At 46.7% G+C, this 11,430-nt stretch overlaps 1 protein-coding gene across 4 annotated transcripts in view; it reads left to right on the forward strand.

Moving 5' to 3' along the window:
* The window catches only part of EVA1C (eva-1 homolog C), a 40,568-nt gene extending 33,485 nt beyond the window's left edge, over positions 1-7,083 (forward strand). For all 4 annotated transcript variants that reach the window (XM_040584921.1, XM_040584918.1, XM_040584920.1 and 1 more), the window contains 3 exons: positions 4,340-4,411; positions 5,174-5,263; positions 6,554-7,083. In XM_040584921.1, the coding sequence (XP_040440855.1) occupies positions 4,340-4,411; positions 5,174-5,263; positions 6,554-6,942 (551 nt within the window). In that variant the 3' untranslated portion in view covers positions 6,943-7,083. The remainder of the gene's footprint in view (positions 1-4,339; positions 4,412-5,173; positions 5,264-6,553) is intronic.
* Positions 7,084-11,430: the final 4,347 nt, after the last annotated feature.

Below are 11,430 nucleotides of genomic sequence, written 5' to 3' on the forward strand. Positions count from 1 at the left end.
TTCTTTACCATAGACTAATACATTTACATCAGGGGAAAGCAGAATTCCCTACAATTCTTTTTCTCAAAAGCAAAGGTCATGGGGCAGCAAAGTGGAATATCAATGAAGGTGAGAGAAAAGTGGTTGCAGGACTTCAGCATGGTGCCTTATTGTGGTATTGCACATTTTTAGGAATGGCTGTGCATTTCTTAAGCCTTGAACAGATTTCCTCATGCTCTGCTTGCTGCTGCTGGCTAGCTGTGGGGTGGAAGTATGAGGGTCAGGGGTGATCGTCTCTCACACGTCTCTGCTTCAACCAGAGGATGCGTAAAAGCTTTTTCACCAAGTTACCGCTCTGCTTACTGTGCACTGCTTGGAAAGCTGCCAGCCCTGCTCCTTTCTGGCTCTTTCTGCTCTGCAGGGAGTCACAGCAGTAGCTCCATGGGGACATATCACAGAGTCCTTTCGCTGCATCTCTAGTGTAGTGGTCAAAGGGCACAGGTTATCTGAGACGTGCTTTTGCGAACAGCAGTGTAGGATTGATTACCAGATCACCGTGTACCTGAAGATCAGAGGAAAATGAGCCCCGGCTGCTTCCTTGCTGGCATGAGAGATTTTCTTTTCCAGTGTTCCCGTGAGTTAGTTGTCAGGTGGGAGGCATTGCAGTAATTCAGCTTTATGTTGTTGAAGAGAGCTGGAGATCTGCCTTTGCACTATGTTATATTATTGTGGAGTTGCCTTCATGCTGTAGTAACTTCATGAATGAGTTAATGGAATTCTCTTTAATTAGAGTAAGGATAATTACAACAGATTGTACTTTATTGCACATCTATGTACTAGAAAACCAGCATAAGTTTGTTTACAGTGAGGTTTTGCATTGTGTTACTTACTGAAGTCATTTTGCAAAAACACGTGGGTAATAAATAGTGTTCTTGTGTGCTGCTGGCACATTTTGAAGACTGTTTTCTTCTGCCAAATCCCACCAAGCTGTGCAATCTGAAGCATTAGCCAATGATTTGCAGGTCCAATTATTTTACAATCATCTAGTGAACATGGGAAGAATTTGAGCATATTCCAAAACAATATTTTACATTCTTTCCCCTCACTAGAAGATCCCTGCTAACCTGATGCTTCCCAAGACAGGTAAACAGACCTCCCCCTGAAATGACAGGGGCACGACAGAGCAGACCACGTTCTCTGAGGACTATGCCATACTTGAAAGTATTTCCATCATGGTCAGGAATGTGAAAAAAATCATAGTCCCCACCTCAGTGGTCAGCAACCATTTAGGGCTAGTGTGTCTGGCTGCATTTTTATTTTTGCAGTTAATTCCTGCTAGTAAAAAACTTAAGCAGGAGCCTGGGGGTGCTGGTTTCTTGTGGTCTCAGTGCCCCCGATTACCTGCTCCGCATCATCTCGTGTCTGCACAAGGTGACACCTCCTGGCTGTCACGGAGGCTGGACTTCAGGAACCTCTCTGAGGAAACACAGCTCCTGATCCCCCTCATTGTATCTGCACTCCCTGGATGCCATTCCGAGGCTGTCTGTGGGCTGCCTTGGGCAACTTGTGGTAGGTGACTGACTCCCACGCTACTTGACAAAGCAGTGCTGGCACAAGTTGTGGTATAGATGTGACTATCTTGATAAAAAATGCTCATGCTAGTACCAGTTATGCTGTTCATCGACCTGATGCAGGCTATCCTGGCTAAAGTCCTTGTGTTTGAAATGAAGTCATAATGAAAACTAATGATGCAAGCAGTCAGGAGCTTTTTTTTTGTCCATGACATTTTGAATTAAGCATCCTCCTACAACAGGTATTTGAATAGTATATTAAACAGCTGTTCAAACCCTATGGGAAGCCATGGGGAAAGGATTCAGTCCTGTAGCAAGCAAAGCTCTGGGAAGTCCCCCCTGAGAGGGGAGCAGAAGCAACATCGGCACAAGTGAAGGAACCCTGACCTGGACACCAGGCCATGTGACAGGAGCTTCAGGTCATGCAAAGGTGCCAGGGACAGTACGTCCTCCCAGGATGTTGTTCATAACACATGCACATTGTTCATACCAGCCAGGTCTGCAAATTCAGAGTGCAGCCTGAGAACAAACCAACCTGCTCACTGTCTGCCTCATGCACCAGCAAAAATATTTTGCTGCTGGCAAACTGTTAAGAATTACAATGAGGTGCAAGCCAAAATAGAAATGAGCTCATTGTCCCCTATCTCTCTTGGCCTTCTATTGCAAACAGAAGTTAAAAGTCCCCAAAAAATTCCTTCATCAGGAAAGGAAACAGCTATGACTTTGAGCCCACACATAAAGAAAAGTTCTGCTCAGGAAGAAGTGTTATTATTAATTATTTTTCAGATGAAAACTATGCTAAGCTGCAAACCTCATTCTCCTCTGTTCCGTTTAACTTTCCTGAGCACTATTTATTGGCATATGTTTCTGTGTGGGATAGAGGTGAGCTTCATACTTGAAATTTCTTCCTTTTTTTCCCTGCTTCACATCAGTCTGAAAATCAGTCAATCTGCCTTCACATAGTACAGGGAACAGGTGCCAAGATCTGGGTATCTGAAGGGCTCATTCATCTAACACAGAATATGTGAACTCTCAATGTCTGCATGATGCATCTGCTTTTAGCTCTTTTAATTATTTTAAGAAGGGTGGGAAAATGTATCAAGGGAAAAAAATTAATGAAATGCGAAGGATGCAGCCCACTCCCACCCAGCGCATCTCTTCCTAGTCTGTGCACCTTCCTTCTTGGTGACCATTTATCTCAGAGGCTTTGCAGAGGATATCACGCAAGACTTTAAATGTTTCTCTGAGACTTACAGTGAATTACACTCATCCAAACCCAGTATCTAGATGCAGTTTAGCATCTGACTGTAGCCCAGTTAATCCTGTATGTACGGGCCAATATTGTCTCATATCCACTGGTTGGCACACCCCTTGTGGGGTGGAAAACAAGGGGTCGGAAAACAAGGGGCAGGTCCCCATACTGTTTGCAGCTGCATTGATGTTCCTGGAGCTCCGTACAGGCTGGTGTGTGACTCCAGTCACAGGTCCAGAGCTGCCCTTACTAGTCCCTAGCAAGAAATTGCAGTATTGCCTGTCTCCTTTGGTGTTTCACTGTTCTTTAGGTGAAAATCACTGGGTCTCTGCCTGTGTGTCCCATCCCTCAGGCTTGCTCTTCCTGCCACACTTGCCCTTATCTCGCTTCCCTGCTCACCCCACCTTCACAGAATCACAGAATATCTCAAATTGGAAAAAATCCATAAGGATCTTGAGTCAACTCCCTGCTCTTTGCAGGACTACTTAAAATTACACCCTGTGACTAAGAGCGTTGTCCAGATGCTCCTTGAACTCTTGACAAGCTTCATGCCATGACTACTTCCCTGGGGAGCCCATTCCAGTGACCGACCACCCTCTCAGTGGAGAACCTTTCCCTAAGGTCCAAGCTGAACTTCCCCTGATGCAGCTTCATTGCATTTCCTCACGTCCTGTTGTTGGTCACCAGAGAGAGGAGATCAGCACCTTCCCTTCTGCTGCCCTCCTTGAGGAAGTTGGAGGCTGTGATGAGGTCACCCCTCAGCCTTTTCTTTTCCAGGTTGAACAAACCGGATGACCTCAGTCACTCCTCATAAGTCTTGACCTTGAGACCTTTCACCATCTTGGTTGCTCTCCTCTGGACACTAATAAACTTTAATGAAAAACGTAGATATGTAGTCCTTCAAGTTGCTACAGAGACTCAAAATAAGTGGTGTTGAATAGGAATAAACAAATCGCTTTCGGTCTTCTTCCCAGTTACTTTATTTCCTTTCCCACCTCCTTTTCCTCCCTCCCAGTGCTACCCTGTGAGCAGCGTGCTCTTTGCCACTGCCCTGTGCCACAGCATCCTGGTGCCGTGCTTCGCGGTGCGCCAGGTCTGTGGGTGGTGGTGGCAGGAGGAGGGCATATAACCGGGCACAGCCTCTCCTGAGGCATTTGCCAGCCATCAGGGTTAGAGTATGACTTGGTTCCTAAAAGTCAAGGTGACACAGCAGGCAGCGGCAGCAGCCCCGGCCGGGGCTGGTACAGCGAGGATAAGCACCATGCACCACCTCTGCAGTCGTTCCCAGCCTTTGGGCGCGATGGAGCATCTCTGGGCCGCCGAGGAGGCTCAGGCTGGCTGCAGTGTCGGGGCTGGGCTTGCACTCTGGCAGGGCTGGCGCCTGCCCGCGCTGGCTCTGGACACAGCCACCCCCTCCGATCCCTTTGATGCCACCGTCAGAAACCCAGTTAATAAACTCAGAGTTAGCAGTGGGATTGGTAACTAACTGAGGGTCTGGTTCCTAAAACTAACAGTATATTTTCTTTCATCTTTTCAGTTCCTAAATTTATCCTCACGGCTGTCAACCCCGTGGTCACTGATAGCAAGTCTTCCGTCAAACAGAATGATGGTACGTGCCATCAAAAAACATACGGTTTGCTGCTGTCTTTTGATTGAAATAGGACGTTTTCCCACTGCAGAGCTGGGTCTGAGGGAGGTGGGACGAGGTAACGGAAACAGCCGCCCTTCCCCCCAGAGGGCAGCGTGATGGGCTGGGAGCAGGACAGGACTGGTGCAAGCACTGTCCTGCTGTCACAGCAACACTACGAAACAAGTGGCCTGCCCAGACCTACCCGTAACCAGCATGTTGTCTATTAACTTTGAACTGTCGGAAAAGTAAAAGTGAAATTGCGGTTGTTTCAGGGCGGGGTCTAACTTTCAGGAGTTACACCAACACGTGCTCTTCTTAAAGGCAACAACATTAATGATGTGGCTAGTGCGTATTTGCTGTGATCAGTAACGGGAGTGTACTGCAGTGACTGGGCTGGGAAGTCCTTTTGAGAGCTGTGAAGTTTAATGAAGTAAAACTGTTTCAGAAACCTCAATGGGAGTAGACAGTGGGTTTCATTTGGTAATAGATTCTTTTAAATGAATTTTCCATTTTCTAGATATTCCGTATTTTCAATACTTCGTTATTTATACTTTATTTCAATATTTATTTTATATGTCAACCATCTTTTGGGCTAATGTTCTGCAGGGTTCCTATGACACAGTGCTGGCCTGCCTCTGTTTTAGGTGGCCTTGTTAGTTTAAAAGTTATTGGGTAAATACCAGTTTAGTAGCTTCATCATCTATGATATGATTGAATTTGCTTTACCTTCTCGTGTCACAGGTGTCGACCTTGATCCAAAGGAATCAAGACTTCCAAAGAAAGATGGAATTATTGTTAGCAACTCCTTGGCTACGTTTGCATACATTAGAGGTAGGAAAATGAGGCTGAGATTGTGTGGTTCATTAGCTCATGGCATTTTGGGAAAAGGGAAGATCACCTCAGAAAGTCACAACTGGTAATCCCCTGTTTATAGTAACGATATTATTACAACAAAATTGCAGTCTTGTGGATGGGACAATCGCAGCATAATTGCTATTTATAGAACATTTTCCATCTTGAAGGGTCCAAACTCGTTTAGTGACTGCAGCTAAGATATTTGTTAATGAATATTTTCAATGGGGACTGTTGGTTGTTCAGTGTTTTTGAAAACCTGGTCCTGATCTAGGAGCAGCACTAGAGACATCCGTTTTTGGAAATGTTGGTTTGCATACATACAAGGATCATCGAGGAGCAGTAAAACAAACAAGCAGCCCAAAGCCAGCCATCTCTGGTATGGGATGTGGCAAGTCTTGTGACTTAGCAGCACTAAGGCAGACTTTGTTCAGGCAAATTAATCTGTGATACCAGATCTCTTAACAGCACAGAAGAAGTCATGAATTTTGGAAGTGAGCAAATGCTGGTGCTGAGAAGCAATTCTGGAGCTAAGATTGCTGCTTTTCTAGAAAATGCCAAGAACCACCCAGCTGTTGAGCATCATCTCACAGCCTTTGCAAGGAGCACGAAGGGTGGCCACAGCCTGCTGGCACAGCGAGACAGTCTGTCCTTGCCAGCAGTACCTGGCTGCCCCCAGCAGCTCTCCCCAAACCCCCTGACCCCACCACCCTTGAGACCTCCTAGCAGCACCTCAAACAGCCAGGGCTGGATTTTACAGCCCATTGAGAAAGGCTGTTTCCACATCTGTCTCACTTGTTGCTATACTGAGAAGTGATCTTGGACTGTGTCAAGGAAGAAAAGTGCTCCCTGCCCAGCCTGACCTGGAGATGCTGCCATGGCTCTGTGGAGCCCAGAGTTGCTCTTCCCATGCCCCCTCTTCATAAGGGTAAGGCCTGTTTTGGCAGGGTGGCTGGAAAATAAAAACCCAGGGGTATGCCTCTGGCATCTGGTTGAGAATGCTAGTAAGATGCTAATAACGAGATGTTATTAAGAGGCTGGGGTTTTTGCACTGTAATTTGAAGAGGCAGAGATGGCAGTGTTCAGACTGCAAGTGCAAGGTGGTTTTGGTGAGTGACAGAAAAAGCCTCTCCTCACCCCCAGTCTCCCGAAGCTCACCCCACCATTATGGCTGCACAATGCAGGGCACTTCAAAATGGAAGTGGGCTTTTTTTGTGTCTAGGTTTTGGCAGTTTGTGAAGTGTTTAAGTACTGGCTTTCTGATTTCAGATCACCCTGAAAGAGCTGCTCTCCTGTTTGTGTCCAGCGTTTGTGTGGGGTTATTCTTCACACTGTGTGCTTTGGTGATCCGTGTGTCGTGCTCAAGTGACTTCCAGAAATTGCACAAAAACAAGGATCAGTTAGTGCAAGAAAGTGATGGAGTGTACGAGAACAGTGAAAATGAAGAGGAGGAGGAGGATTCCTCTGATTCGGACATCAGGGATGAGATAGTGGGACTTTACAGACCTTCTTACTCAGGTTATAATTCAACAGAAGCTGCGGAACTGGCTGAAAGGATAGAGCGCAGGGAGCAGATCATACAAGAAATTTGGATGAACAGTGGTTTGGATATGACACCTCCTAGAAATATGAATACATTTTATATTAATGAACAATAAACAGCTTATTTTGGATGACACCCTAGCCCTTTTTTAAAAAAAAAGAAATGTACCTTCTGTGAAGGAACATTTGTATCAGTGCATATAATTATTTGTAAAGTAAGAAGAAATCTATACAATAAAAGGAGAGTTTAAAACCCTTGACTGTCTAGAAATTGTTCTGTGATAAAACACTTCTACAGACCTTCATAGTTTTTAAGTTATGATATGTTATGGATTACTTTTCACTGTAATTTGGGATCAGCAGGTTAAGGAATATTTAAAAAGGAGAAAAATATTTAAGCAGCATAACACGGAGAAATACCTTCTGCATTAGGATATGAGACTTGTGACCAGTTAGTTGCAGCTCATAAGTTACATAAGAACATGCTCTATTGATGAGAAATACAAGCATTATTAATAGCATGAGCAGGACGAAGCATAATTAAACACAGGGCTTGAAGCTTTTCTGCTGTTGCCTTAACCCAGCCTTTCCCTAATAAATCCTGTTCCTCTGGTAACAGCGATCCTGATTACAAGGGAGTTAAGATCTGCTCGCTTGAGTCCAGTTGATGCACTTAGAAGAGAGACATGAAAGAAGGGTCTCTTTTGGGCTGAGAGGTCTGGAAACCAATCTGCAAAGAAGTGCCTGGTATTTCAGTGAAAATTTTCCTGGCTTGAGAATTAGTCTCCTTTGTAGCATTCCTCTTGATTCTAACACAGCAGCACCTGAAGTCAGGCACCCTTGGTGCAGGGAGATTTCACAATACCTCTCCAAGTGTACCCCTTCTTTTTGAAAGCATGTAGCCACCAGGTAAGGCTGGCCCTAGGAGGAAATGCACTGCTGAGGAATGGACATAAGGGCAAAAATCAGTCTGCATTCAAGACTTTCAGCCCTGTTGTTAAGGAAAAGGTCACCGTTCAACCATCAGAAGATACCTGCCCAAGATGTAACTCTGCTGCTAGCTGGCAAATCTGTGAAGCCCAAGCTTGAAAATGGCTGTTTTCATAAAAGACTCCTGAAGTTGACACATACTAAGAAAACTTCCTAAGTAAGTGAAATGCTGTGTTAATTTCTCTGATATTAAAGCATGATAGAGCCAGAACTTGATTGAAGGTTATATTCTCGGGATTTTTTTGGAAGCTTACAATCTTCACTTGAAAATTATTCAGACTAGTCTGATTTGGTTTCTGCTGCACAGAAAATTAAATGAGAAATGTATCTAAGCTGAAAAAGCAACCTTCCTGTCTTTAAATAAATGTCTCCGATACTTTAGCTGTGGTCCGTAGGGAATTCACTGAACAAAGGCAGGAAAAATGTCACTTCCTATTGGTAATACTCTTCATGAGTTCATCGTGCTTTCCCGCTCAGACGCTGCGTGCCTAGGTATCGTGATGTAGTATGAAACACTTGGAAAGAAAAAAAGTGACATGACTTGTCATTTCTTACAGTTACAGTCAAACTAAGCATGGGAAAACTTTAAAGGGAGGAAGGGGGCTTGCTCAAATGACGGAAGTGCAATCCCGTGCTCAACTGGAAAAATCTTAGCAGCAGTTAGCATCCGAACAGCGGAAGGAAGAGGGGCTGAGGAGATGGCCAAAGACCTGAGGTCACCCATGGCATGGGGAAACTGCATGAAACACTTGGCACAGCCCAGGAGCCTGGCTGCACACCCACGGGGACTCGACTCTTCCTTTTTCCATTAGAAAGTCATCATAACCTGTGCCACTGCACGATATTGATGGATAGGGTTTGGTCTGGAAAAACCCCGTGCCTTTGTCCTGAGGCTGGAGGAAGGCAGGTTTTCCTTCTGCTGGCCCTGCGGTAGGTGTGGGACAGCTCTGGTCAGGGGCCGGCTCCTTCCTCCTGACTCACGGCGGCAGGTGCCACCCATTTCCCGGTCAGAAAGAAAGGGGGATTGATCTACATCCCAACAATTCCCCCTGCTGACAGACCCTACCAGTACGAAAACTGATTCTCTTCCTGTTGGTGACCCTCAGAAGAGGCCGTGTGTCAATTGCAGAGTGGGCTGGGCTCCAACACACAGAGAGCAGGGCTGAGGGCAGGGGCTCGGGGCGGGGGGCTGCCCCTTCCCCCGCACAGGGCCCTCATCCAGCTGCCTCCCCAAAACGCTAACCCCCGTGAAACTCCCTCTGAAGAGCCTGGGGTCCACAATTCAGCTGATCTCCAGCTGGTCTGTTTTTGGAAGTTACCTGTCTGGCAGTTTATCCTCACTAAAATCTCTTGTGTTTGCTTTCCTCATCCTGTGAGCCTCCACGGCGTTTTAGTCCTGAAGCTGACACCGTAACAAAACCTGGGAGTGAGTCTTTCCACCAGACTTACACTTTGCTCAAGCTTAAGTAAAAGTAGCATGTCCTAGGGGTGGCCACAGTATCACAGAAAGGTTGAGGACATCTGGTCCAAGCCCCTGCTCACCACCTACAGCAGGTTGCCCGTGGCCATGTCCCAGCAGCTTTTGAGTATCTCCGGGGATGGAGGCTCCACAGCCTCCCTGGGCAGCCTGTGCCAGTGCTTGGTCAACCTCACAGTGAAAGTGTGTCCTGATGTTCAGAGGGAACCAACCTCCTGCGTTTCACTTTGTGCCCGTTGCCTCTGGTCCTGCCACTGGGCACCACAGGTCCTTTCCCTCTTGTTTTGTTCATCCGTGCACGTCTTCCATCCGATAGCCCTGCTTTGGGGTTCCCAGCTGAAAACAGGGATGTTTATTCCTGGTGATGAAGCAACAGAAGTGGCAGCAGACCAGCGGAAACCAGCCTGTAACTTAAGGGGTTAGTCCCTTCATTGGAGTAAAACTGCAAGATGGTCTACTTTTCCCAACTCCTAGTTCTCTCATCTACTTTTGCAAATTTGGAGGAAAAAAATCCTTTGTATTCAAGTGAAGATTAGCAATTTGTTTTTCCATTACCTTTGCATAGCTGCCTGTAAATGACTTAACAGATCTGATTCCCTCCTGGTTTTCCTCCCTGCTTGCCACCACAGGCTGTAGGCAGGCAGTAAAAGATTTCCACGGGTGCCAGAGAAGAGCCTGCTTCCCAATATGGAGCATTTTGCAGCCTCTGGGAATGTGTTTTGAGAAAAAAAAAAAAAAAAGTGCTTAATAGTGTGCGCCTGTTTAAATGTATCGTCAAACATGGTGACAAAGCCTGATCGTGCACCCCAGCATGAGGAGTTACTCGGCAGGATGGGGAAAGCAGCTTTTGCTCCAGACCAGGAGGTTGAGCTTCACTCAGGAAGTGTTCCCTTGACTGAGTTGTTTAAAGTCTGAGTTTGCATTGCTATTTTATTCTTTTTCACAAACTTTCCCAGTCTAATTGGGGAAAGCTATCAATTAGCAGTTCACCTTGTTCACAGGTGTTCACTGTTCACAGGTCTGAAAGTTAGAGTGAAAACAGACAAGTTAAAACCTGAGAAACGGATGCCGAATTATTTTGATCTTTCTGCAATAACACTCTCTGCAGAAAAAGCATCCAGCATAGAAACCAGAAAATTAATGTGGAACATACTTACCTGACCCAAGCCCACACAGAGCACGATTTTATGGGAAAAGACTGTGTCCATTAAAGAGAAACAGCGGCTACACCGAGCCCAGCTCGTGCCAGTGGCAGTTCCTGCTTTACTGGAACAGGAGCAATGGTAAGAAGCAATTGGATTTGGCTGATTATTAGTGGGATGCGTGCACTGGAAAAACGAGAAGCAGCAATGCTGCAGCTGGTACCTCCTTCATTTCCAGGCTAATGGCAGAAACATCATTGAGGAGGCTGCCCCAGGGCAGCAGCGGCAGGCGGGGAGGGTGTTCAGGGCTGGCAGCAGGAGGGAGTTTCAGCAGTAAAATCCCTGCGACCGCCCAGAAGAGCAGCATAAGAAGAAAACATTACAAAGGGGAGCTTGCAAGTTGTTTGGCCGTAACTATTAGGCTCACGCTACATTCACAGCTAGGGGAGTGACGTGCATTTGGAAATTACATGACCTAGCATTAACACCTAAACTTGCTGCAAGGCAATGTGCAGTCCTGGTGTGGCTGGTTTAACTCCTGCCTTTAAAACAGCCCAGAGTTTACCTCCAGGAACCCCTGGGTGAGGTTGCAGGAAGCAGTAAATAAATCCTTCCGAAACCGGTACCTTTACCGGCAGCCACTCAGGTGTGGCAGCTGACGCTTGTGCAACGTTGCGGCCAAAAATCCCCGGCGCCACCCCAGCCCTTTTTCGGGAGGCACCTGTGGCGGGTGGGCAGCGCGGGGGTGCCCGGGGCAGCAGGGGAGGAGGGTGCAGGCAGGGCTGGGGTGGGGGCACAGCCTGCGGCAACCTGGGAAGGCAAAACTGTAGGTGTGCAAGCAAGGAGCAAAGGAGCGAAACCAGGTGTGGAAGCCATCCAGTTGGCTTCATCTGCACGCTGGGGAGCCTGAGGGATAAATGACCACAAAGGGCCTTTTTTGCAAGGGGCGTGGCTGGGCGACCGAGCATTCAAGCACAGGCCAAGGCAGGGGATTT

The sequence above is a fragment of the Falco naumanni genome, chromosome 2 (assembly GCF_017639655.2).
Source record: "Falco naumanni isolate bFalNau1 chromosome 2, bFalNau1.pat, whole genome shotgun sequence".
NCBI classification, from domain to species: domain Eukaryota; kingdom Metazoa; phylum Chordata; class Aves; order Falconiformes; family Falconidae; genus Falco; species Falco naumanni.